Here is a 27,622-nt window from a genome sequence, read left to right as displayed (position 1 = left end):
TTTTTTTTTTCCAAAATGGCGCTCCTTCACCTTGCAAATGAGAAGTTCCTAGGCATGACCCGCCCCATTCTGCCTTACTCTGCCTCTGATTGGCTCAACGCAACGCGACCCCAGCCAATCTCAAACCTCTTAACCTAAATTAACCAATCAAACGAATGAAGCCAACAAGTACTAGCCAATTAGAGGGAGAGTACTATGAAAGGCAGTTCCCTCGGCTGAGGGCGGAGACGGCGGTTGAAAGTGTGATAGCGGTTTAACTCGCACAGAGGGGCGATGGCGTGCCGTGCCGGGCCAGTGGAAATGGGCTATTATGTGCTGAATCGTCTAGCTAAGAATAGATCGAGCGGGTGTTTTCACCACGTAATGTCATCGTTTCCGATAAGAGCGTCTTCTTTCATTAAAAAAAAAAGTACATGTATCAGTTATATGTCACCTATGAACAGCTTAACTGATTAAACAGTAACTCCAATTTAAGTCCCATTTCAGCACTCATTAACAGCAGTTTGTCAACACTGCAATGAAGCATCATCTTGAGGGACTGTTCTCTATTTATCAGAGCAGAGAAGTGGCTCGGTTGGGACTTTTTCCCCCTTACTTTGACCCTCCCTGAAGCTAATAAACTTTTAGAGTCTCCAAGATAGAGTCGGGGAATAAATAAAAGCCTCCCTCTTCTACAAATAGCCATATATATTTTTGTAATATTCCCACCAAATGTAACATTATGTGTTAGAGGAATGCAAATAAGATGAGCTAACATAACAGGAGTAAAAAACTGTACACACATTTATCTTCATTTTTTCCATACTTTAAAGGTCTTCATGTTCATTGGTTGCAAAGGCCCTTTCATCGCTGTCTGCAGCTTCAATTTTTGTTTGTTTAGTTTTTTACAATATCTAGAAAGTGCAAACAGTTTATTTTTTGCAAAAGATTAAATAAGGAATGTAGAAAATCAAATGAAGACTGAAGCTGACATCATTTCTGATGTCTTCAAGGATACTTCAAACTAAACAATCTGACTAGTTTCTCCTTTTAGTTTCTTGCTAAATGATGTGAATGTTGGAGATTCTGACTATTTAAAATAAATAGAAAATAGAGTCAACTGAAGATGAAGTTGTAAAATCAGTTGAATCGAAGCCAAATAAAAAAGTCCCCAGTGCTTAAATCACACCCTCCCCCCTCATAAATTATGAACAGACCCTGACAAAAAAGCAGTAAAGACAAAGGTCTTTTGCTATGTGTATTTATTTTTCTGCAAAACATCAAAAACAAAAAAATAAAGAACAGCTTCATGGCTTGTATACATAACTGTTCACAATGTAAGTAATGGGAAATAAAAGATTCACAGCACAACCTCATCACACAATTGCATAATGTATTGTGCCCAAGCTAAATTAACAATCCCATGTTTTTATATGTTAGTTCAACACAGTTAGAGCAATAACACTGCATCTACTGCTGGAAAAAATCCTAATAAACACAAATCAAATTTTCATTCATAACAAAAGCCGTGTTTTCGTAATGTTTACAGTTAAGGGTTACATAAAAAAGCAGGTGGTAAAAGTCGTTTTGAATGTCTATAGTTTCCACAAGGATAAGGTAACAAAGATAAAATATTTTCTAGAGACACTACAACATTTTGTTACATAGCAGACAAATTATCTACAGTTGCATGCACTGAAATACTTCGATTGTATTGTTTACATGATGCTCATTTTTTAAAATGTTGACTACATTCAGGTAGATTGTTTGGAAAATAACATTTCTTTTAACCTATAGTAGTTTTTTTTGTAACGAAATTATTAACAACTCCAAAACTGATCATCAAAAGATCAAAAATTGCTACCTTATATGTCTCAAATGTTAAAGTTTAGGGTAACTTTATTACAAACATTGTAAAATCTAAGTTGATTTTTCCTTGAAATGAGGTTGAAAACAAATTGCCTTGAAAAAGGAAAGTAAATATAATATATACACATATATAATATGTGATTTTTGTTTATTTGATATCTACGTCTTAAGTTTACTTAAAATTTTGTTGTATTTACTTAATTCTGTGAAGTTGTTGCAACTTAAAAATAACAAGTGAAATTACCTTATTCTTTTATAAGCGTTAGCAACTTCAGTAAACCAAGTTAGTCTGACTTAATGTGATCATAACAAAGAGGATTGTGCCAATGAGATCTGCAAGTTCTGCAGTTCTGCAAGTTTCTTAACACGTTTATGAAAATGCAAATATGACTGACTAGTTTGCAACTAGCAGAACAGAGATATATAGCTTGGTAAACTTGTTTTACTGAAGCTTTTAAAACTTAAATTGATTCAATTAAATATGTAATTCTTAAGTTGCAACAACTTCACAGAGTTAAGTAAATCTAACTAAATTTCAAGTAAACTAAACAATTTGATATAAAGTAAACATAAATTAAGATTAAGATTATATTCACTTACATTTTTCAAGGGAATCAGTTTCCTCGACTTTTAAAAGTAAGATCAACTTGTCAGATTTCACAGTGTAATTTTGTCACATCACCTGACTATATAGAAAAACAGCACTGATGTACAGTAAAACAACAGGCTTTATTAGTTAAGATGTCCTAGCTGGAGCCAAGACTGGAGCCGGTCACCAATCATCAAGTCACGTTTTAACTCAAATTTAAATTCCATGATCAGAAAAAAAATATCCGAACATTATTCCAAATGTGATTTCACAACCAAAACCATCGTGATGACCTGATCTCCACCACAAGCTAACAAATCTAGAAAGTTACATGGTTCAAAGAGTTACATATGCAGTAGCTATCTGAATTAGCTAGTTTTAGTATCAGTAATCGGCCCTAATCGGAGCATCCTTATTTTATACAAAATGTTTCCTTGATTAATACTCGTCGCCACTACCCTCGTCTTCCTCATCATACTTCCTCTTGAGGGAGTGCTTCTTGTGCTTCCCCCTGTGTCTCCGTTTACCGGAGAAGTCAGGGTTAGCCTCCCTCGTATGCAGCTGCTCGTGCTTCTTCAAAAGCCCGGGGACGGAGAACCCCTTTCCGCACGTGTCGCACGTCCAGGGCTTCTTGCACGTGTGAGTCCTTTTGTGGACGTTCAGATGGGACGCCAGCTTGTAGGTCTTGCCGCACACGTCGCAGCTGAATGGGCGCTCGTTGGTGTGTAACCTGATGTGCACTTTCAGATTCCCGACCTGGGTGAAGGTCTTCTCGCATATGGAGCACCTGTAGGGCCTCTCTCTGGTGTGGATCCGGAGGTGAACCCTCAGGCAGTACTTGCTGGAGAACTTCTTCTGGCAAACGGGGCACGGGATCTTTGCTTTTGGCACGTGGTCCTGCTGGTGCCTCTTCAGGTCGGACAAATACACGAAGGTCTTCCCGCACTGCGAGCAGAGATACTGGCGGTCGCCGATGTGGTACCCCATGTGTCTCTTCAACAAGCTGGGAACGAGGAACCTCTTCCCGCAGCGCTCGCACATGTGAGGGCGATCTCTGGTGTGCCAGCGCTCGTGGTTCGACAGCTTGAAGGCCGTTGGGAAGCTTTTGTTGCAGTGTTTGCACGGGAAGGTCATCTGACTCGTGTGACACTCCATGTGTCTTTTGAAGTAGGTGGACTGCGTGAAGCCCTTGTTGCAGATGTTGCAGTAGAAGGGCTTTTGGCCGCTGTGGGCCAGCATGTGCTTCGTCAAGCTCTGAAGTTTGACGAAACATTTCCCACACTGGCCGCAGGCGTAAGGCCGCATGGTGCTGTGGGTCTTCAGGTGGTTGTTGAGGAACGCCTGTGTTCGGAAGCTTTTGTTGCACGCCGAGCACACGAATGGCTTCTCTCCCGTGTGAATGCGCTCGTGGTCGATTAACTTGGACTGGTAAGGGAAGGTCTTGTCGCACACGGGGCAAGTGAATCTGTCAGCAGGAGGCCGGATTTGCTTTTTTCTTCGTATGCTTGGCTTCGAGTAATCCCCCGCACTCAACCTGGCGGGAGGAAGTGGTGGCAGGGCTGGGAGTGAGAGCGAGTTAGTGGCAATCTGTGACACCCACTGATGCAATGTGACTCTCTGAGTCTGCGGCTTTTGGCCGTCTTTTGCTCCAGCGTTCTGTAAGCTGGAAGCAGATTTGACAGGCATTTGAACGACTCGGAAAGGAATAGACTTTAAGGGAAGCTGCTGTGGTTCTGGTTTACTTGGTGCTTCTGGCGCTGCATCATCCCCTCCTCTTCGTAGATTTGTGGCAGGCTGCTCCTGTGTGCTACTCTTCTCCGGCGCCAGTTTCTCCCTCTGAGGAGTTGCTGTGACACTCTTTTCCTTTTCAGCACTGCCATCAGCTGGTTTAATTTGCCCTCTGCCCTGCGGTTCAGTAGCTGCCGGGCCATCAGAGTCGTCTGACATCACTCCCAAGTCTTCAGCGTCACTGAGGGAGGCTGGGCTTGTTTGGTTAGCGGTGACCTCTAATGGCTTTGGTGATTCTGGTGGTGGTGCCGGCGGCTCTGCTGGTTTAGGCCGGAAGGCGAGTGAAGTGAACACACAGTCACCCACTGAGGACGAGATGGTTGCTGCACAAGTGGAGAAGCCTTTGTCAAACTCATTTTCACTTTATCTATTCGTCTTTTCTTTCTGTGTTTCACAACATGTACATACAAACAACCTTCAGTATACCTTTAACTCCGAGGAGTCCCTTGGCCTGCTGGTGCAGGAGGAGAGTCTTCAGGTCTCCGGAGTTGGGTATGAAGCCTCCACATGCCTCCAGGACCGCGGGGTCTGCTGAGATCATGGCACCAAGCTGAGGTAGACAGGAAGGAAATGGAAGCACTGAGGGAGTCAACAGTGATGTTTTTTTTTACCTCTTAGTTTCAATCATGTGTTGATGTCTTCATGGTCTCATATCAAATATCTTCTACATTGTCGCCTCAGAAGGCTTTCTCCTGCTGTTTCATAAAGCTGCTTCTAACAACTGACCTAGGTTGCGGCAAAAGCGACATTTAATAGCAATATAATTTTAAGTCATTTAGTCATTTAATATTGAGTATCAGTATCTGAGTCTCAGTCCGATACTTCAGTTTTTCTAGATAATACAGCTGCACAGCGCTTAGGTGCACTTTTAGTAAGTGCAAGTTATCAAAATCAATCCAATGTATATAAGGGCTGCACTTAAAAGTTTTTTGTTACTGTTTTTTTTTTTTTTTTTAAATTAATCTTACAACTAATTAAATTTGATATTATAACATTTTTATTGCATAATTAATATGAAAGATGTATAAAATAAATACAGAAAACTTGTGTCATTAATATTTCTTGCATCAGTGTGAGGCAAGGAAAATAACCGAAACAATTTATAGACTGTAACAACAGTCTGTAACGTCTGTTCAAGCCATTTTCCTACTAGTGCATGGCCGTTAAAGTAAACATAAAATATAAAACGGACAAATAACATTGTTATGTGTCATGCACAGATTACATTAGCCACTCTTTTTGATTGCACTTGCAGTGGCATGTTAGGTGTGGTTGTAATCTCTCTAAATTGATAAAACACCACGCACCGCTGATAACTTCAAAATGCATGACATTCTCACACTGAACTGAAATTAAGCGAGTGCTCGTGATTTATGGAAGTAACGTGAATAAACAGTCTGATACTGCATTTTGTTGTCGTTCATGATGTGCGGTGTTTGCCGCAGGCTGCTCTCACATGTGGGAGCTCCGCAGAGCTGAGGAGAGACAGACAGTGGAGAGTTGATGAAGGCGAGACTTCATCTGCTGTGCATGAAAGCTTCGCGATTAAAAAAAACACAGCTCTGCGAGTAAAACAAAGAATCGAGCTGAGCTCTAAATAACTCAGTATAGCCGATACCAATCAGTTAAAAATGCCCTGATAGGCCAGGATACTGATCTTCATGATCAGACCCATACATACCATCCATTTTTAAATTTCCTAAAGTACACTGTATAAAATATTGTAAAGTTAGGCCTTAAATGCCTGGACAGTCAGAGAGACTTCGCATTGAATTTAGCGCTATTTCTATTTTTACCTAAATCTCCATTGTAAAATTGGTTTGATGCTTCATTCCAACAACCCATAAAGCATCTGGAAATACACGTTACATAATTTGCTGACTTTTGCCGACATTCTTGAAATGTGTCCAGCTACTGTGTATATTGTTGATAATCTATAGAGAGATTTTGCTTATGGCCTTTCCATAAAGATCAACTGCAAAACACCCATGAAGCTGGGGGAAACTCTCAGCCTTTCTCCAGCATTTTGACACTGAATCCGGTTTAAATCCGAGACCCAACACAAAAAGAACTTCCTGTCTTCGATCAGTAGCCTACTGTTCTGTGACCAGAGTAAAAGCCAAAATGCAATGATAGTACATGTGCGTACCTGAGAGAGATTTGGTACAGGAAGGAGCTGCTCCAGCTTGCACACGAGACCTGCAGTCAGAGCCTGCAGTGCTGTATCAAACTTTGAGCCGTAATGAATGGGGAACACTTCCTGCAGAGAGGCAAAAATGTTTGAGTCGAAACAGCGAGGGCCAAACACATTATTGAAAAGGGGAGAATCGAATGCAGAGGCAATGTTATAATATTACAAAAATTTAGCTGCCAGCACGCATTTAAAACTGAAAATGGCTGTATGTGTGTGTGTGTGTGTGTGTAGACAACCGATTGTCCAACACCATATTAAAACAGATGTGGATACCTGGAAGAAGCGCTTCCTCTCAGCAGGGTTTTTAAGCAGATTCTGGACCAGCACCATGAAGTTCGTTTGAGATTTCTCCACCTCTGAGTCCTTCTATAACACAGACAAAAATACTGCAACTCAGGATAACTTCACGTATTAAGATTCAACACATGCAATGTTGAAAACCTCCCATTCTTACCCCTGAAGATGCCGACACCTTCAGCTTGTTGATGAGAGTTTGAATAGCCCTGGAATCTGGTGGACCGTCTTTGTGAAGCAAATCCAAAATGATCTACAGTACAAGACAACACGGTTTAGTCATACATGAAACAAAGCAAATGCTGCGTGTGTGTGTATCTGTGTGTGTGTGTGTGTGTGTGTGTGTGTGAGAGAGAGAGCAGGGGCAGCACAACACTTCATACCATATAAACCAATATAAAACACAGTATGAGACCCTTAATTTATCTTGTTTACGTACTTAAACGAATAGTTGTGGATTTTTTTAGTAAGGCTATATGAGATACATATGTATAATCAGTGTGTAACATAAAGTGGCGGTTTGCAGAAACAGACGGGGCGTGCACCCCGCAGGAGTTGGGTTCAAAGCGTATTTTAGCCAGTTTATAAAAGGCCTACCTTAAAAATCTGCATCAGTTGAAGTGGACTCGACATTTAGAGGATTTTCACTGCTTTACTTCACCGTCAGTCTTTTCCTTTGTCACTACATTTCTCACCCTCTGCCAGTCAGTTATTAAATGCTGTTAATGGCTGTTACGTGATCTGACAGAAACGGCACTTTACGTTGAAAACAATCAATACAGCGTCCACTTAGACTGATATTGTATTCAAGGTTTTTTTTTTGGTAGCCTTTCAGTGGCTAAAACACAATTTAATATCAACCGCTCTATACAGCCTTTTAATGCTAAGCTGTGGGGTGCAGCGCCCTGCGCCGACCGCCACTCAGTGGTCGAGGCCGGGTTTGTTGAGCTCGGTAGGGCCCTCAGATCTACAGGGACTGCTCCGTTAGTGGTTGTCCGTGTTAAATTCAAATGTGGTGAAACTGCTTTTATTCACTATAGCCATTTTTGAAAGAAAGCGTACGACTGTTCTCCTCTCCGCAGATTTTTATTAATCAATTTTTGGGGTACTTTTATTTTTTTCATCAATTAGTTTTGAAATTTGGCTGTTCTATTATAAAACATGCATCTTGTTTTTATTCTTCAACTTTATTTTATTTCATTATTCTTCTTCTTTTTAATCTTTTGACTGTAGAGCACTCTAAATATCATTTGTGTATAAGGTGTTATAGAAATAAACTTGCCTTGCCTGACTTAATCGGTGCGAAGGATGTACAAAAATCAAATATAAACCTTTAGCAGAATACAGTTCCCTCAGGTAACAGCTGCACTGAAGCAACAAACACTAGAGGATACTTTCAAAAGAGAGGGTTTCCTTCAAGACTGCGGCATCCCTTATTGTTTCTTTTTCAAACACAATATCAAAGATGACAGTTCAGAAAGCAATAATTCAGCGAACTAAATGCTCCGTGTGTGAGATGGAACCCATAGCCGAAAATGCTTTTTATGCTCTTGATGTGTGTGGTTTGTAATAGGAAACACATGGACTTCATCAACATTATGCTGTGTGAACATCCACTTTGATGTCTAGCAACCGCGAGAGGCAAATCTTATTAACCAGATGCCCTTTGAGGAGCCTGGAGGGCACGCAGCATCAGTGTGATGGAGGTATGTGGCAACTACATTGCGTGTTTTATATCTGCTGTTACAATAAAATGGCATTCTGCTGCACACACACAAAGTCTCACCCTTGCTCTCAACCCCAAGACGAGTTGGGCGGTCTGCTTGAAGCTTATGAGCTCAGGAACCGTCTGCGTCACCATGGTCACAAACTCCTCTACTTTCCCGTAGTGCTTGACGTTTCTCTGCCGGATGACCTGCCATATGTACGAGTACGTCAGCTGCAGAGGGGAAGACAGCAAGCGGAGGGAGGACAGGGGAAGGGGACCTCCAACACCTGTGCGAAAAATAGCAGAATTTAGATTCAGTGTGAAATAAAACTCAACATGTTTGAGGATATAGCTGGCTTGATTTTATGCAGGAGTGTTTGATGTCACTGTTTTCAAGGTTGTTTATTCAAGCTCGAAGTTAACCGAACCCGCCGGGGCTTAAGTTCAAATACTCAGTGTGCATTCAGCAGCTTTATACATCTTAAAAACTAAAAATAAGTCTACGACTAAAAAAAATAAACCAACATTGATTCACGCGAAACACAAGCCCCAGTCTCCAGGGTTCCTGCAGCTTAAGGAAAGGTAGATTTAAGACTTTTTTTAAATGCCATTTGGAATTAAGTTTAGGACCATTGTACTACTCTTCAAAATTGAAGATGCACAGTTGGATTTATCCCAAATGGTTATTGCGACAAAAAACATGCATTTTATGATGTGACTCTTTCAGTAAAAAAATTAGATTGAAGCATGGAAGAAAATGAACATATTGTATTATCATATAATTATCTATTTGGTTTGCCAACAGAAGTGGATTATGTTATTATATTATGTTATGTTATGTTATGATTATGTTATTATGTTATTAATATATTTGGCATTTCTGGTCAGTTTTCTTGGTGATTTTGTGTTTCTCACTCTGCATGTGATATTCCACTGCTTGGATTCTCATCATGAGTTTAAGAAAATGAATTTATTCAATTATTTAACAATAATATAATTAGATGTCAAAACTTTTTTTGACATTTCATGATGCAACGTCAGAGGAGGAACCCCGGTTTCCTTTCATTCATCCAATACGTCTTACTCCCGGACATCACCTGACTTTCTGACAGTAAATTTGTGTTTTTTTTAACACTTTAATATCAGAGAACATCCCATTGTTTTGAATTTTTTAAAAAATTGATTACATTCTGCATCCTATATTTTTAAGACTTTAAGCAATTGATTTAAGAAAGCTGAATACCAATTAGAGCCCTATTTTTTTCTTTAAAGAATTTGATGCTTTTTAAAACTTTAAAGGAACCCTGTACTATGACGTGTTTTTATACTTTGTGTTTCAGTTTTTTCTCAGTGTTAACTACCCTAATTGCCCTTCAGGAATAACACAAATCTGAGCCTTTATCAGTGATAATGATAAGGACCACAGGGTTTGTAAGGTATTGTACTTTATTCAGCAGAGTAGTGGGGTGGCTGGGATGTGACTTTTTTAATAGCATAATTATATGTATTTGTGTTCTTGCACATTTTACTAATTTTGGGACATTTCTTCTACTGAGTTGCTCCTTGCCTTATTCCAATTTCTGAAGAAAAATGAAGCCAATTTGGTCAGGTTTTTAAAGGTTAATAATTTAATGACTTTTCCAAAATGTCAAATTATTTTTACTTATCCCAGAACTTTTCAGGGCCTGGGAAATGTGATAATGAAATTCAATGACTTTTCCAAGTTTTTCATGACCGTGAGAAACCTGATTTATAAACAAATGTACAAAATATGTCCATTTAAGGTTGAATATCCCTCCTCTCAACCAAATCGAAAAACATAGCTCCCTCTCCAGCGCTTAAAAATTACTTTTAAGTACCTTCCTGGTTTTGCACCACCCCCTCCTCTCTCGGATGTTACGAACAGTCCCTAAAATGTGTGTGTGTGTGTGTGTGTGTGTGTTCAGTACAAACTTGCATTACCAAAAGCAGAAGAGGCTCTGCAGGTGGAGCGGGGAGCTGCTATAGGGGGCGCTGCAGTGCTGACACATGCTTTGATCGCTGCAGATAACCTGCAAAGGGGTTGCAAGTGTGCACGTTTGCGTGTGCATGTGCAGTCGTGAAGAGAAAATGAGCGGCAAACTGCATCCGAGTTAGACTCAAACTTTCGGTACTTGGTTTGGGCTGTATTTGTCGCTTATCAGGACGATCATAGCTGATGTGACACGATGCAGCTGCCGATCAGGACATCCGGAGGGAAGGATGGTTTAATTTGAAATCAAGCAGCCTGGACAGTTCCTACTGAGGCTGTCTAGCTAGCTTACCACCTTACAACGCCAAAAATAATCAAACAGACTTTGCCATATGCACGTTGACCTGCGATTATAAAGCAAACAGCCAGTTTGCGGCAACAGATGGCTTTCGTTGAACCTCGTTTTCTGAGCACGGCTTTCGGCGGCAGCTACTGTTAGCTTGCTAACGTTAGCTTTGCAACTTACCTGTGGTGTCAGACCGTTTCTCCATTTCGCGCCCAGTCTGCGTCGCTAATTCATAAATTAATCAACCGAAAACACGGATAGGCTGGCAATGTTGCGCTTTACCCAGAAATATAACCTTTAAAAGTATTTAACCGTCTTTCCCCTGACAGTCAAGCCAGGAAGAATCATGGCGACCGCAGGATAGCCGCTTTCCAAAACAAAAGTCGGAGAGTTTCCGGCGGATGTTACTATACAAAATAAGAGCACGGTCTCTGTGAGCTGTTACGGAGCCCAAATAACAGAAAAGCAGCAAGACACTGAATTGTTATGGTTCTTATGACTAAGTTTATAATGTTTTTAAATAAGGACATTGTCACCATAATTTCTGCATTCACAGTTTCTTGCTATGATACATGGTGTATTTTTGTGATTTTATAAAAACATGGCTGCCAGTGGGTTTTGGGGTTCAGATGGGTATTTTTGAATTAATAAAAACATACAGCCATAAGAAAATTTATGTTCCTCCCTGAAAATAAAATAGAAACCAGAAGTCCTTCTCCAGTGCTTACATTTTTTTTGACATTCTTTCCCCATTTTGCACAACCACCACCCCTCTCATAAATAACAAACAGACCCTAAAAATAAAAGACAGTAAAACTGGAGTCAAACGTCCGATAAAAACATTACCCGAGTTACAGAATATCAAAATCCAACTTAAAAGCTCCTTCTGTTGCATAACAAACACAGAGCACTAAAACATTTTATTGATGCTATTCATTATCCGTGCAACCAATAACCATGACATTGACAAAATGCATCAAATCATCATGAATTGAATCTTTGAAATGACATTGAAGGTTTGGTAGGCCTGAGTATATTGACTAGTAGTCGTTTTACATGAATGTATGACGTCTGCTCTGAGACCTGTATGAGTAAGTCCAAATATGTCCCCTCAAAAACCCAGAATGGAGGATTTTCATCAAGCCCCTTATCCATGTTAGGTGAACTGTTTTGCCAACAACAATAATAAGATGTAGCAATACACACACACACACACACACACACACACATATATATGTATGTATGTATATCTCATGGGCGATTTGCAGTGGCTAAAGAAAATTACATCAACATTTCATATACAATAACTGCTGCTGCAGTGTGCTTTGCAATGACAATTTAATTACTTTGTTATGTTTTCCCAACTTGTTTACAGTATTTTGTCTACCCTCCGTACATGCATGACTTAAATTCATCTATTTTTCATTTGCAACATTGCAATTGTACAAAAAAGTTCATTTCATTTTGTAAGTGGTTTATCTTATAACAAAATAACTTAAATGTCTCACATTCAATACAAACGCACATTATCACAAAAATGTAAAAACGGTAAAAGTTGGTCACCAGACAGACAATTATATACCTAAGTAGTTGTTTGTGTCTACAATGTGAAAATATTTTAATAAAGGTGTGCATTCCCATATTTTATTGGTATGCTGAGGAAGTAAATCATTTGAATACCGAAAACTGTTATTGAAATACTAACCATCCGCTGCAGATGAGGCTAAATAGTCTGTGGTCTGGAAAGATTCTTCGCCTGTTGATTCATAGGGGATCTGCCGACATCAGTCGTGTTTGTAACTGGCATTTCCTCCAGCCTACGGCCAGTTCTTTTGTGGCGAGAACAAGCCTTCCTTATGCTTCTCACTGAGCTCATCCGTCCATCCATCTATCTACCCCTATCTCCCTCACTTTCCCTCGTCCTGCCTGTCCTGTCTCTCGCTCCCTCGCTCTGACACATACAGCACAAGAGCGCTCACACTCGGGGAGTCATGTTCTCATGACTGAACATGATTGACTCAGTGAATAAGGCATTAAAAACACACTCACTGTGGCCGAGCAGCAGCTATAGATCACTGGGCAACAGCTTTGAAACACAATGACGGGATTCAAAGTGCCTCTGGCGATGGCTATCTGCCATCTGGTCAGATCTTTGATACACAAAGTAGGACGCTTGTTGAAGCGCTCGGCGTGTTGTTTGTGACTAGCAGGTTTGCAATTTGTGACAGATCACACATCAGAATAACGTCAACAACAAGCACAAGACAAGCTGCAGTAGATGCACTTGCACAATGATGCTTTAACAAAAGGCAATATTGATATCAATGTACTTCTTTGCATATATGCAGGCTGAGATTCAGTGTGTTGACTGACAGCAGTGAGAGGACGCTCTCTGTAACCAGCAGGGCACAGCTGACAAACTGATGACAGGAGGTCCATCGCAGAGTGAAATGACGTCTTCCAAAACAGTGTAATATCATTTAGAGGCTCCAGCGATACATTTGATCGCATAGCAACACCCTGAATGGCAACAGCTCAGAGTGGCAGGAATGAAAAAAAAAACTTGGTCTGCTCAGAGAGGGCCGGCCAAGTGCTGTGAAACACCAGCCAAGACGAGACAATTAATGTACTTCACCAGCCATTTTGGCAAATAACAAGCCATTGTGTAGTGAGTTCTTCCTCTGGTCCCCAAAAAGGCTCTGTGGATGGTTACGTGCTAGGGGGGATTTTGTGACACACCTGCCTCCAAATCAGGTGAGTTTTCTCTCCTAGCGCGGGTCCGTGCGCTCAGATGAGTGAAAGCAGAAGAAGAGTGTCAGACAAACACTCGTCTATCCAGCAGCCACTGACAGAACAACCTGGAGAGTTATACTGCGGTCCACATTTCCCTTTTCTATTAATCGTGCTTCATCCGCTCTCATGTTCAGGGATCGCCTCCCCCACTGGCTGAGTGTCAGCAGCGTGGGTGAGTGTTTGGAGTGGGATGGAGATAGACACAGTTGGGATCATGTCAGAAGGTGCCATTTGGCTATTTTCAGTGCTGCATGCTGGTAAAACCCTCCTAGACTTGACCTAAAAATAAAAAAAAGAAAACAGAAAGTCACACTCTGAACAGTGTTCTTGTATTCTGTCCTCTGTGACAGATGCATTTCCAAAGCGGAAATCATTACATTAGGTCATAACGGAGCCTCAAAGTACTGCTGAATATTTAATGAGCACTTGTTAACTTTACAAGAATTGACTTCCTGGAAGTGGTCAAGAAAATGAAGGCACATTATCATGTGAGCTTCAGGATGACCCGCAGAAACCAAAAGGCACAAGAGACAATAAAGCTGATGGAACATTTACAATCAAGGACGGTATTTTTAGATGGGGGCTCTTAGGATCCTCATAATATTACAAAACCCAGGAGAACCAGTGCATTTTCAAGTAAATGCAATCTGTAATATACAGTACACCCAAGATATCATTCCCTCTGAATAACTAATTGTGAAATGGCTCCCAGCTGAATTTTTCATTCTTGAAGAGCCGGAAGGCCGTGCTAAAAGTCTCAGAAAGGGCAATAAGTGCTCATTGTGGTACGCCTTTTGAGTTTGACAGTAGTGCCCTTTTAAACATAAATGCAATTATCTGCCTGAATGGAGTGATAACTCTTTCCAATATACTCAATAAAGGAGCCAAAAGGAGCTTTTACAACAGCCGGAAATTGTATAAAATAAAAAATTTTAAACAAACGTCTGCAGTCATGCCGGCAGCTTTGTTAGGGGTCGACCAAAAATGTTTTTTCAGGGCCAATAACGATTCCGATTATTATTGGTTAATGAGGCACAACTGCTAAGTTGACTATCGAGCAGGTAGCGAAAGTTTGGATGCAATAACTGAGCGCAGGGCCCTTTGACCTTCTAACGTAAGTCACGTAGGTCGAAATAAAATCTAAAATGCATTATACTCAGCAAGCAATTTAAAAACGTTGTGAGAACAGTACAATGCAATCAATGCAATGTTTTAGTAAGGTTTTCAGCTGCAAGTTTTCTTTTAGTTCCCAGAACGTTCTTCTTTAAGTTTGGGTAACATTCTCGATAAACATCATCACAATGTTAAAATGTTTTTTAGTGTTAACGTATCACATTACATTTTATCTTAATAAATCTCAGGCCTCAATAATATGTTCTGAATTTTACTTTGAAACCACTTTCCTTTGTTCTCATGTAACATTGTGGCAACATTTTATAAAAGAACGTATGACCTCTCAAATGTTGCAGTTGTAACATTACGTCTTAGTCAGTATTTAACCTTATAGGAACATTATTTGAAATGACAAACATCCTTAAAACGTTTTTTGAACATTAGATTTAAGTGTTTTCTTTAAAACATTATCACAACTTGAAGGTAATGTTAGGCAATGTTGTGGGAACAGGAGTGAATGGCGATGTCTCTCAGCTGTTCACCTGTTTTTGGATCACTGAAACGCATGTAAATAACATGTATAACCAGGCTGTATGTTATTTATGGGGATTTGTTTCTCAGATTACGTTGCAGATAGTACAGCACGATCCTGACAAGATGGTGCTCCCATCCAAAACCATTACTCAGCATAACATCAACTTCATATTCAATACCTTTTTAATTTGGATTTTAATTGAACTTTACTTATTTATCTATTGACTATTCTTTAAATACATTTTAGTCTGTTTCACAGTTTACCTACTTCATATATCATTTTATCATATTTATTTATTATTTTACTTCATTATCTTGCCCATTTAACTCTTATTTACAGCTTAAGTATATTACTTTTTATCTTTTATTACTACTACTACCATTTTATCTATTTATTTGTTTATTTACTTTTTTTAAAAATATCTTTCTATTTATAGGTTTAATTCTGCCTCTGGTGTTTCTTCACTTAAGGTTAAGTCTTCATTGGTTTTACCTTAAAGAGCACTTTATGTCACAGTCTGTTTGTATGAAATGTACTATACAAATAAAGTCTGATTGACTGATTGATTGATATTGAACAAATTAAAATTTGAGGTTAAAAAATTCAGAAAACAGCAAAACTATGACCATTCGGCCTGCTCAATGATCATTTTTACAAATACGTCTCTCTTGGTTCAATTTCTTACCATCCACACTACGATAACAACACAAGCTGTGAAGGGATGAGAGCCAGAAGCAAGGGAGTTCTCTTCGACCAGCTGTACTCACGGCCCTCCTCCTGACCTCCTGGAAGAAAGAAATATTATTGAAAAATTTCCAGACTACAGTTACGGCTTAGAAATCTGATATGCCAATCCTCTTGGTCTTTATTTATGGAACAAGTAGTAAGGATTCTGGTTGTTCTGTCACTCAAAAACACTCACTTTGGTTCCCTTTTGAGATGTCAAGGCCTTAGAACTACTCTAACAAGACCTAGCTGCATTATATTCACATTTAATGCTCATATAATACTTTAATTACTCATATTGGCTGCATTCAACGTTACATATCTGGTTCCTATCCTCAGCTGTGTGTCCTTGACCCCAAATCAATATCTGCCCACTAGTAGGCCACTAAGCTGCCTTAGTTGTTGAGGCAACCATTAAAAATTAAATATGAATGACTGTACCTGGTGTCTGTTGTGGATTAAAACACGGTGGTGGCTTGCACGAGAAGCCGGATGTTCCTTGAGAGGCGGCATGTAAGATGTCTTTGATGTAGTCAAAGTAACGACCTGACATTAAGCTCCCTTCCTGATAGTGACACTGGAAGACTTGCATCGCCGTTTCCTGGGGAATCAGACAACAAGCAATCCCGAAATAACTCAATTATGCAATTAAATGTGCAAAACAGTCTCTGAAAGTCAAAACAAAAATATTACACACTCCTCCTTATTGCTGAGTGCTTGTTTGCACAATTCATCGTGATTATTTACCAGTTCCTCATGGTCAAAAGTGAAGCGTAAACTCTTCAGCATCGCAATGAAGACAAGGATGTTTTCTTTGTTGGAGGAGATGGCACCAAACATGCTGGCAAGCTTTCGAAGACTTTGCTCCAAAGGATAGATATTCAACACCACCCAGCACGTGCCAGCCTGGAGACGGAGGCATCAAAGGAAAGATCATCCTTTGCTCAAAATGAAATCACATTAATTCTGCTTTCACGTCTTCATACGTACCACTTCTTTGGGAATGTAACTAACAGGAATCTCATAATCAGAGGGGATATTCTGCTTCTATATATGGAGATAATGACAGAGAAAGATTTTGTAACATAATATCAGTGATATGTTAACATATGGATGTGATATGTGACTGTGTGACTGTGATATGTATCAAGCCTGTAGCAACTCTCACCAATAATGACAGCTTGCTCACATCATCAGTTATCGGTGTCCCAAATTTTCCGGAGCAGAGATTCAAATTTGTGAATAGACTCAAGAGGAGACAAGGTGCTTTCAAGATCTAAAAAGACAGAAAAACAAGAAAAACTAATGATACAGCATATTTATAATAAAAAATGTTTAACTGCTATTTAACTGAGGATGCTTTAATGTGTTTCAGCATAATCCTAATTTACATTAATCCAGTAACACTTTCACACCTGGAGGCTGACCCATGAAACCACACTTGACGCCCACAGTCTGCTCAGTAGTACCAGGATCGTATCTTTCACTTTCTCCACCCGCATTTTCTGATGCAAGGTAGGGGTGGGGGTCCTGATTTTTGTTTCTAAACATGCATAGAAAGTACCGGATTTTCCTATAGGTGACATAGACAACCAACCTCCCACCCCAAAAACACTTGACAAAAAAGCAAAGCTTTTCACACATCCTGTATTGTCTTATTGTTTGTTATTTGTTATAGTTGTTTAAAATAAGGATCCAATTTAATGTAGTATTTTGCTTTGTTTTACTTTGTTACCAAGGATGCAGCTGACTTTCTTTAAAAAGAAAAACATTTTCTACTCATTATATCAAATGTCCTCCAGTTTTTATCCAAAGACGAGCTGCAATCCTTAATTGACTACTTGATTAGTAAAACAACAAAATACTACAGCTATTTTGATCAGCTGTAACTTTTGATCGTTTTTTTTTTAAGCAAAAAATGCCAAATAAATGGTATTTCAACTCAACAAATGTGAATATTTACATTTTTTTAAAAAATAAATAATTAATCAAAGCAAAAATATGAGGGTCAATAGGAAAAAAATGCTTAGTTGCAGCCCTAACCAGGGGCGTAGGGCTTGTTTCAATATGGGGGGGGGGGGGGGGGGGGGGGGGGGGGGGGGGGGGGCATGCACATATGAAATGGGGCGTTCTCCGCCAACACATTTTTGAGCATCACACACTTCATTTCCTGCATTCTAGCAAATTTTTACGCACCGATCGGTGCCTTTTCTGGATCAATTTGTGGTATAAAATTTCATGTTCTAAATAATGAGGGGGGCGTATTCCCTGCGCCCCTTCTGAAAGATTCACCTATGACTTATGGCCTCAACCCAAACTCTCTGGACACTGGATGCATTTACCCCTGAAGTCATAATAAAAAGGATCCACTTTAACCCCGTTTCAGCACATGGCCAGTTTCCCAGTGGTGATAAGTGGCTGTAATGACCACAACTCACACTAAAGAGATATGATTTTAGATGCAAAATAAGAAACGAGGTCAAAGTTGCCAGGGGGATGGGCAGGAATGTGGTAAGGAATCTTCATTCTGGTAAAATGCTTAGCAGCAGAAAGACGTGCATGCACACCATGAGCACTTGAGCATCTCGATCACTTCATATACTGAGTGAAGGCAAACAGCGTCCATGTGCCCTTCGATTTCACTCCCCCTTTTACAAGGCTGCAGCTCCAGCGGACAAGGAGCACTTACAGTCGACCTCTTAACACATTAATATAACCCTTAGTTAATGCAACAATGATGTAACTCATGAAGAATGTATCCTTAATTATGAGTACTTAATTTTTCATACTCAACTCTATTTTTAAATGCTACAGAAATATTATTTAACTGTATTTACACTTTTAGTCAACAATTTGTGTACTTTTTTCACTATTAAAAAAATGAATCAAAGTCTCCAGAAATTAAATTGGCTAAATTTCATTTGGATAGATCCGATGTCAAACAATTGTATTTCATTGCAATAATAAAGCTGAAAAGGCACAAAGACTATACAAACAATGTGATAATTTTTTACTTTAAATACAAATATTTTGCTATTTAACAAGCACAACTACAGTGTGTCAGTCTATACACTTACCACACACAACTAGTGTATAAAAGCAAAGAAATTACTTACTGTCTTCCTCATATGGAGCAAGAATCCGTGGCTGCTTTTATCCAGTGCATGAAATCAAAGTGTTTTCAGTTCAAAGACAGAGCTCATTGTGTGTATGTGAGTGATGTCCGAGCGTGTAGTGAAACTTGAAGAGGGGCTGGCAGACTGCTGCTTTCCCTCCAGACAGATTGGTGAAGTCTTTTTGACGCGGTGGAGAGGCCGCCTACAGGCTGAGTCACTGTGTCACACACTGACGCTGTCTGAGACTTTTTCCATAAACTCCCACGGATCAATTTGTTCGTCAAGAGAAAGTGGGCGCTTGTTCTCTAGAGGGTGCAATGTGCTTGAAATTCTGAATAGCTTTTGAGATAACTGTTTGTTGGAAAATAGAAATGTACCAATAGTAAGAGTATTTTGGCACAAGGATCTGTATGTATCGTTTGAGGAGGATAAATGGGGTTCAAATTTGTAGCAATCCTAGTACAGTGTTGTCAAATTTGGGAAGGTGGAAACACTTGAATCCTATGCTTCTTTACACAAATACATGTTTGCCGTTATTGAATTGCTTGTGTGTTGAGTGTGTTAATGGGTGGAAAGCAAAGTTGCATAATTCTCTTATGACATACTGAGGAAGTAAAAGTCAATATCCTTTAGTGATTTCCATTATCAGATCAATGCCATTCACAAAAAGTGCAATGTGCTTGAAATTCTGAATAGCCTTTGAGATAACTGTTTGTTAGAAAATAGAAACGTACCAATAGTAAGAGTATTTTGGCATAAGGATCTGTATGTATCATTTGAGGAGGATAAATGGGGTTCAAATTTGTAGCAATTCTAGTACAGTGTTGTCGAATTTGGGAAGGTAGAAACACTTGAATCACAAGACCTGTCAGGTGGCTTGTTTTTACTTTCTTTAAAGTTTGCATCTGTACTGAGGATTAATGCATGTGTTTGTTATTTTATTCATTTATTTTTCAATATATTTTCTTTTTATAAAGCCACACCGGATGGGGAGGGAGGACGGGGTAGGATAAGTTGTATTTGTACACTGGATTGAAAAATAAAAATAAAGATTGCACGTAAAAAAAACCCAATAACAATAGTAAGAATATTTTGTAAATGTAATGTGCTGAAACTAGTGTTACTAACATGTGACCATATGACCTGATTTGAGTAAAGTCACAGTGAAGCAATCGGGGAAAGGAGTACTTTGGAAGTGAAAACGCAACAGGCACTGTGAGCTGAGTCAGGTCGTCTAGAACAGGTCACATCTAAATATAACCCAGACGGCTTAGGACCCTGCAAAACAAAAACACACGGGCTGCAAGCTGGAGTGCTCCAAAGCACATGTTCAGATCAACAGGTGAGACAGACTGATACGACTAACCCAAAAATGCAAAACGTGGTGCTGTGTGAAATGTGACAAATTCCCACTAATGTACTTACACGTGACACCATTAGAAGTCGGGGCGATACTGTGCCAGCAGCCCTCTACTGATAAACAAGTTGCATGCCTGCAGCCGAGGACAAAGCAGAAAATACACACAGATGTCACTTTAACACGTTATAAGTTACCAGCACATCATTTAAATTTGTGCAGAAGTCTTTTTTTTATGACTATGAAATTCTCATTGTATCCATTGATATAGAAATGGATGACTTGGATGAGCGGGAAGACATAACTGAGGAACTCATTGAGTTTGCCATTCGAGAGAGCATTCAAGATGGCAACAAGCTGCCATGTTCAACACAAACAAACAGGTGAGAGAGTCCCAAATGCTTTCACTAAAAGGGTTATGTGTTGCACTGCCTATTAAAGTACATCTATTATTACTAATTTATTGATTGGGTAGAAAGGACATTCCACAAAAGATTTTTAGATTTTAAAGTCACAGGAAATCCTGAATTAAACAGTAAAAGGGTAATCAATTCGCACACTGACTTTGAAGTTCTGTCATTGAGTTTCCAGAGTGAAATCTTTCATTGACCCACTTTTCTCCTTTGGTTCATTAGGAAGGAATCAAACAGTGACGACTTTATGAAGATAATGATGGCCATTCACAAAGGTTATCTTCCTAATACAATCTAAATCACTGAGCAGTTCTAGTTGTACAAAAATGCAAGCATTTGTTTTTGGGTTTGTGTCTGTGTGCACTCTCTCTGTACTCATTGCATAAATCTGTTTGCTTGTGTGTTGACTCCTGCACGGGTCTTGGTTGTGTCTCCACAGGTGATGTGCATGCTCTGCAGGAGCTGTCAGGTTGTGTGTCAGCCTTCAGAGAGAGCGACGGCGGGGGCCTGCTGCCTCTGCACGCAGCAGCTGTGCAGTCACAGCCAGAGATCCTATATGTGGTGCTGCAGGGTGAGAGCTCAGAGCAACAGGCTAACGTCTACACGAAAGAGCATCCTACATCTGTAATGTGATTAAACCATTTATGTAGTCATAGTGTGTATATTTTTTAACTTTATCAAACTGTTACTGTTACTTTTTGTGGGCAGTATCAACATCCACAGACCTGACTCTGGAGGAGAAGACAGAAGACGGGGACACGTCTCTGACTCTGGCAGCAGAGGCCGGCCTGGTGGAAAACGTTAAGATGCTGCTGCAGCACGGAGCTTCACCACACAACACCAACAGCAGGAACGAGTCTCCTCTGCTGATAGGTAACAGATGAAAAAGATCGCTGTTAGAGATAGACACATAAAAATGTGGGTTTGAGAGAATCCCGACCCTGTTTTAATGACATAACAAGATATTTTGGGCCAAAACATGATATGCTAATTAAACGTTTTTTTATTCCTAAACTTAACCACCTATAAACCAAAGCATTATCACAACATAAAATTGAAACATAAAGTTTCAACATTTCCTCTACATATGAAACTTATTAATGTAACACACTCACGGTTTGCAAAAACATACAACACCAACATGTGTTCTTGCAATTAGGTTGGCAGTTTTCATTAGCTTTTAGCTTAAAGCACTGCTGTTTCTAAATGCATCCTCACAGAGCTGCTAGCATGGCAGCAATCTTATTAAAACATCATTATTTATTCATATTAACTCCCTCATGACAAATTAATCCTGCATCGCAATGGCTTTTTATCATATCACCTTGTATTTTCTACATATTGTAGCGGTGAGACAGAAATCATACGACATGGTTGTCACCCTCATCATGGGTGGAGCCTTTGTGGAGCAGGTGTGTCTCACTAAGTGGACAGCCACCCATGAAGCTGCAAAGGTGAACAGCATCACATTGAAACTTGCTGATAGAATCAGGCCAAATATTGCATTTTCTCTTAATTTCCTTGCCCTTTATCTCTTGCACCAGGTGGGCTGTCCAGCTATTCTGATGCTGCTGCTTCGACACGGAGCGAAAGTAACTGCCAGAGACGGGCACGGGGTGACACCTCTTGGGATCGCAGCTGAATTTGGCAATGCTGAAGCTTTGGAAATACTCATACAGCATGGTAAAACACCCAAAATACCATGTAATACTTCACATATGTCATGTTTATGTGTTGAATGAAACCACATACCTACTTTTTTCATTCATCAGCCCTTGTTGTATTTGTCGCTGTGCTCCACTAGGTGGTGATGTGAACGCCCAGGCCAGCAATGGAGACACAGTCCTATATGATGCATCTGGGTCTGGAAACCTGGACTGCGTTCAGCTGCTCCTGCAGCACGGAGCCAACCCCAATGTAGCCAGCTACGCCTTCCAGCTGCCCATCCACAGAGCTGCATATGAGGGATACATACTGTGAGCTGGCCTTGAAGAGCACCCACTCATCTGGAAGCACTAGAAATGGCAATATTCTCATGAGAATGTATCTGAGTTTTGACAGATAATCTGCTTCCAGACAGAAAGAAAATTACAGGACAAATTAACATTCTTTTCCTCCCACTTTGCAGCCCAATTAATCAAACTGCAACATGTCTCTCTCTGCACCTCACAACTCTGCAGTGTTTTCACTGTGATCATCTCCACAAAGAGCCTTCTGTTTATCGCTGTTTTTCAGTTCTCTCGCTGAACACAACTGCAGCTCACACCACAATCTAATGAAAGTTTTGCTCTGTGTCCTGTTTTCTCCTTTTTGCATTTGTTTTTCACTGTTTCTGTCCCTCACTCTGTTGCTGTTTGCCTCCTCCCTCCCATCCACCCACTCTCTGTAGAGTCCTGAGGACTCTCATTCCCATCACCACAAAGAGAGCTATCCGTCTCTCAGGCCAGAACCCCGTCCACTCAGCAGCTGACGGGGGACAGGTTGAGTGTCTGGAGCTGCTTCTTCAGAAAGGATATGATGTCAATGCCTTGCTAGGCACACATATCTCCGGTAGGGCACAGCTAGGTGCTAAACTCTCTCTCACACATGCTCAAAAACAGCCTGTCTTGTCAGTCTTAGATCATAAACTCACCCTAAATGCACCACAGAAAATAGCCTCTGGCTAATTGTACACTACGATCCTTTCACTACCTCATTTTTTAAATTTTTATATATCTGTAAGTTGATTTTCCTGCTATATTGTGAGAAACGGAAACAAACAGCTTTCTCAAAACTGTTATTTTATAAATGCCTCTTGTAAATAAAAAGCAAAACTACATGCAAACCAATGACACAGTCCATCAAGTGTCAGAGAAAAGTCCTTTCTTAATTTCTTAACTGACCCCTGATAAAATGTAAATCTTGTTGCAGAAAACTATGGAGACCTCAGGAGGACTCCTCTGTTCTTTGCTGTTTCCAACGGGGATTTGACCTGTTCTGAGATATTATTGGCAGCTGGAGCGAGAACTGAACTGGACCCACTACGATGCATCCTGGTGGCTATACGAGCAGAGAGGTGTGTGTACATATGTGTGACTTCTTATACATTATAACTTTCTCCTGCAAAATGTCAAATGAACATAAAATGACCAAAACAAGATTATAAACGACCATGAAGAAGCACAAAAAGAAGACAAAGAGATGCAAAAGAACTGCAAAGACACAAAAAATAACTACAAAAAGTGACAGACACAAAAATACAAAAACTATGAAGAGACACAAAATAACAACAGAGAGACACATAACAACTAGAGAAAGATAAAATGATTACAAAGTGACACACAATGACAAACAACCCACAAAATTATCTCAAAGAGACACAACACAACCATAAAGAGACAAAAAATGAGACATAAAGTTTCAAAGTTGGAAAATTTCAAAGTTGACTCACAGAGACTCAGAATACTACAAAGACACAAAAAATAACCACAGAGACATACACACAAAATAACCAAAAGCAACACAAAATAATCTGAAAGAGACACACAATGACTACAACGGGACACAAAACTACCAAAAAGAAACATAAATTGGCTACAAATAAATACACAATGACCAAAAATGACATAAATTACCACACAGAGACACAGAATGACGACAAAGAGACAAAAACCACAAAGTCTTTTTCCTTTTAAGCAGAGGTGGCTGGGGTTGTTTGAAATGCTCTAAAATGGTCAGTTTAGCTGTTAAGTTTCTATAAATGTATAGTATAAGTGTATATAACAGTATATATGTATACTGTATACCCCCCTCAGACCCGTTGAGAGGGGTGGGTTGCAGAAGGTGTAGATTGAAAAGCACCCATCCATGTTATTATGCGATTATGGTCCTGTTTTCCAGGTATGAGCTGGTGCAGCTGTTGCTGTCGTACGGAGCAGAGGTCAACTGTTACTTCAGAGTGCTCAGCGACACACTGTTCCCCACGGCCCTGCAGTACAGCCTGAGGGACCCTGTCATGCTGCGACTGCTGCTCAACAACGGATATCAAGCTTACAGGTGCATCCACCGACTGTAACAAATTGTTAAAGATGATTTAACCCTTTGAGACCGAAACAAATTGGTGTAAATTCCTTTAAAAATATGGGGAGAGAGCAAAGAGCAACATAAGAAGAAATTACCCAAAAAATAACAAAAGATTGTGACAAAAAATTACACACAAAAAATACAGTTAAAAAAGGAAAAAACCTAAAAAAAGTGCTTAAAAATTCTAAGAATTTTCTGTACCTGAATTTAAAATATGTAATTATGGCAATTATAAATGTAGCTATAGTTCATAGTTAGAGCTTTTTTCTTTTTTAAAAAGTTTTTTTTTCTAAATCTACCAATTTCTTCCAATTTGCGAAACATTTCTTACCAAGTTGCCCATTGCCTTTTTTCCCCCTATGTTTTTTTTTGGAAAATGGAAAACCAATGTTCTCCAGGTTCAAAGGTTTGAATACTTGTGTAAGGCGTCTGAAGGGAGCACAAGAAAAATGATGTCGATCCAGGTTTCAGAGGGTTAAATTTCTATTTAAGGTTGCATTCCATGACACTTTAACATTTCATCTCTGCAACACTGTCTGTGATAGGTGTTTCCATTGTTGCCATGGTTACAATGAAGAAATTGATAGCAGCTGGACTGACCTCCATAACCAAGCCTACCAGATTTACAGGCAACCTGGCGTCATCTCAGTTAAGAGTCTTTTATACTGCTGTAGACTCTGTGATAATCATACAGTCAGATCACCAAGTGTCCAATCTGTGGGCCAATTAGCTAAACATAATACAATAAATTACATCACTGACTTTTTTCTCCTTCAGTTCTGTGAGTTTGTATCGGTGTCGTGGCTCACACATCTGCTTGGCAGTATTGTAAGGATGCTCCTGGACTACGTCGGCAACATCAGCATCTGTCCCACCCTCAGACGCATCCTGCAGAAGAGACCGGAGTGGGATGAGATATCTGACATACTGAGTAAAACCAGATTATTTTATACTTTAAAAAATATCCATGATAATAGGCCCACTGGATATTTAGGAATGTTTTATGTAACTTTGTGTTTGCAGGCAAGCCACGGTCTCTGCAGCACTTGTGTCGACTAGTAATCAGAGATCACATGAGCCTCAAGACACTGAATGACCCGAAAGCTGTGGCTGCTGTCCCTTATCCTCCGAGACTAAAGAAGTACTTGACCTACAGAGAGTACGACCCGTATGGTGACCTGCCCTCTACGTGAAACACACTTTATTTAAACCTGTGTGAATGACACACTAATAAAAAACACCAGACATTCTCGCTTGGTAACTCTAGCCAAATTGGAATATATTTTCTTCTTTTAAAGTGCTTTTGTATTTTATTTATGTTTTGTATGTTATGAGTTAGAGTGCCTTGTGGTGTGTCACTGTGACCGTCTTTTGGATTAGACAAAATAAGATGAAAATTTCCTCGCAGGCTTTAAATTGAAATTCCTGTTTTCTCTATGGAGTCTGATTAGTTTGCATTGACATATCACGTTCGAGCTCCTTTTTCTAATAAATATTGGAACAGTAAGCAATGAAATCCATTCTAGTTTACCCCTGAACAGATGCACTACGTTATATTTTGCACAAAAACCGACAATTTCTGTGTTGCCCTGCTGCTGTCTTTCTGTTTGCATCTCCTATAGATGTCTCTCAGCTCCTAAATGCGCCGTACACCCACACAAGTGTTTTCATTTCTCGCTAATTAGACCTCTGCTCAGGGAGAAATTTGGCACAGATTTCTTTGAAGTCACCAAACTACATCAGCCACTCAGAATGATTTAAGTGTGAGCTGTCCCCGCCCTAAGGTGCAACAGATTGTGAGAGAAATGTCAATCAACGTCCTCAGAAGAGGTCTGATCATGCAGGCTGAGTGAAAACACCTGTGTGGGTGGAAAACAGTACTCTCACTTTGTGCTGCTTTTAAGTGTCCATATACTGTATACTAAATATCAGGTTTGGAAAATAGTAATGTTGCTTTAATAAAACATTGATTTGTTAGATTTTTTTTGTAATAAACAATTACAGTTTAAAAAGGTTTTGCAACCTGTGAGAATGTTTTGGATTTGAATGCAGTGTTGACTGACCATAACTGAAAAACTGAAAGTGTTTTTCTTCTCTTTGTGCGTTAAACTTGTAGGCTGAGCCTGACTGAGCGTGTAACCGCAACTTGTCACTCAACAGCAGATTAGCACAGCCAGACCTATGAGCTGTTTACAAGCCTTTGATAATATCAACGTAATTCCTGTCCTTTTTCATTACGTTCTCTGCGCCAGACTGAAAGATTATTACGCTGATGATGATCTGCTGATGTGTTTGTATGTGGGAGTGTGAGAGATACAAGCGTAGCCTCACAGTAGGTTTGCATGCTATGACTTCCATTTGAGTAAATCGGCTCTAAAAAAGAGAAAAATAAAAACACCACAAAAAAAAAAGAAAGAATAAAAACAACAATTAACTTACTACTGAGGTCAAGCTACTTTAGAGAGCAAATCCTGTGATGCAACAACTTTTCCTCTTGTATTACTGCACACTAGTCTATTGACATCATTCTGGTCCCACATTTTGTTATTCATTTGAAAGGTCAAAAGTGGAAGCCTTTAAACAAGAGTCCACAGTCACAAAAGCAGCTCTATGAGTCTGTACTTTAAAGGGACAGTTCACCCACAAATCAAAAATACATATTTTTCCTCTTACCTATAGTGCTATTTATCAATCTACGTTCTTTCTACTGAACTACACCCGCCAACCATATCACCACACAGAAGGAAGCCTGCATTTACTCTTGGACGAGAGGCTTGTGACAGTGAGAT

At 39.8% G+C, this 27,622-nt stretch overlaps 3 protein-coding genes across 4 annotated transcripts; 1 reads left to right on the top strand and 2 right to left on the bottom strand.

Moving 5' to 3' along the window:
* Positions 1 to 2,479: 2,479 nt before the first annotated feature.
* Positions 2,480 to 11,079, bottom strand: si:dkey-14d8.1 (zinc finger protein 629). Its single transcript, XM_042511382.1, has 7 exons — positions 10,899 to 11,079; positions 8,500 to 8,708; positions 6,874 to 6,966; positions 6,693 to 6,785; positions 6,375 to 6,485; positions 4,652 to 4,775; positions 2,480 to 4,548 (listed from the first exon to the last, which is right to left on the bottom strand). Exons 1-7 carry the CDS (start codon positions 10,921 to 10,923, stop codon positions 2,876 to 2,878), a joined length of 2,328 nt encoding a protein of 775 aa, XP_042367316.1. The 5' UTR covers positions 10,924 to 11,079; the 3' UTR covers positions 2,480 to 2,875.
* A 900-nt stretch (positions 11,080 to 11,979) lies between these two features.
* On the bottom strand, positions 11,980 to 21,583 carry LOC121961390 (kit ligand-like). 2 transcript variants are annotated; one of them, XM_042511366.1, is made up of 8 exons: positions 21,497 to 21,583; positions 20,427 to 20,494; positions 17,054 to 17,161; positions 16,876 to 16,932; positions 16,633 to 16,791; positions 16,327 to 16,486; positions 15,845 to 15,944; positions 11,980 to 13,790 (listed from the first exon to the last, which is right to left on the bottom strand). In XM_042511366.1, exons 2-7 carry the CDS (start codon positions 20,436 to 20,438, stop codon positions 15,853 to 15,855), a joined length of 588 nt encoding a protein of 195 aa, XP_042367300.1. In that variant the 5' UTR covers positions 20,439 to 20,494; positions 21,497 to 21,583; the 3' UTR covers positions 11,980 to 13,790; positions 15,845 to 15,852. The 2 variants fall into 2 exon arrangements, with proteins under 2 accessions (XP_042367300.1, XP_042367298.1); XM_042511364.1 differs by lacking the exons at positions 20,427 to 20,494; positions 21,497 to 21,583 and adding an exon at positions 19,002 to 19,127.
* asb15b (ankyrin repeat and SOCS box containing 15b) lies at positions 20,272 to 26,812 on the top strand. Its single transcript, XM_042511363.1, has 14 exons — positions 20,272 to 20,343; positions 20,630 to 20,741; positions 20,994 to 21,046; positions 21,211 to 21,342; positions 21,480 to 21,644; positions 22,119 to 22,225; positions 22,316 to 22,454; positions 22,576 to 22,747; positions 23,161 to 23,321; positions 23,682 to 23,826; positions 24,651 to 24,806; positions 25,379 to 25,481; positions 25,611 to 25,764; positions 25,857 to 26,812. The coding sequence occupies exons 1-14, from the start codon at positions 20,328 to 20,330 to the stop codon at positions 26,024 to 26,026; spliced, it is 1,785 nt and encodes a 594-aa protein (XP_042367297.1). The 5' UTR covers positions 20,272 to 20,327; the 3' UTR covers positions 26,027 to 26,812.
* The last annotated feature ends 810 nt before the right edge of the window (positions 26,813 to 27,622 follow it).

The sequence above is a fragment of the Plectropomus leopardus genome, chromosome 22 (assembly GCF_008729295.1).
Source record: "Plectropomus leopardus isolate mb chromosome 22, YSFRI_Pleo_2.0, whole genome shotgun sequence".
Lineage (NCBI taxonomy): Eukaryota > Metazoa > Chordata > Actinopteri > Perciformes > Serranidae > Plectropomus > Plectropomus leopardus.
The sequence above is the reverse complement of the archived record's forward strand: the minus strand, read 5'-3'. Positions and strand labels throughout refer to the sequence as shown.

Excerpts from the sequence above, each read along its gene's own strand:
- asb15b (XM_042511363.1), top strand. Across the intron at positions 21,047-21,210 it reads AATGATGGCCATTCACAAAG|GTGATGTGCATGCTCTGCAG; the intron begins GTTATCTTCCTA and ends GTGTCTCCACAG. Across the intron at positions 22,455-22,575 it reads GGAAATACTCATACAGCATG|GTGGTGATGTGAACGCCCAG; the intron begins GTAAAACACCCA and ends GTGCTCCACTAG.
- LOC121961390 (XM_042511366.1), bottom strand. Across the intron at positions 16,933-17,053 it reads TGAGCAAGCTGTCATTATTG|AAGCAGAATATCCCCTCTGA; the intron begins GTGAGAGTTGCT and ends CTCCATATATAG. Across the intron at positions 15,945-16,326 it reads TAATCCACAACAGACACCAG|GAGGTCAGGAGGAGGGCCGT; the intron begins GTACAGTCATTC and ends TCTTTCTTCCAG.
- si:dkey-14d8.1 (XM_042511382.1), bottom strand. The coding sequence starts at position 10,923 with ATGGAGAAACGGTCTGACACCACAG. Across the intron at positions 6,967-8,499 it reads TCTTGGGGTTGAGAGCAAGG|ATCATTTTGGATTTGCTTCA; the intron begins GTGAGACTTTGT and ends CTTGTACTGTAG. Across the intron at positions 4,776-6,374 it reads CTGTACCAAATCTCTCTCAG|CTTGGTGCCATGATCTCAGC; the intron begins GTACGCACATGT and ends TGTCTACCTCAG.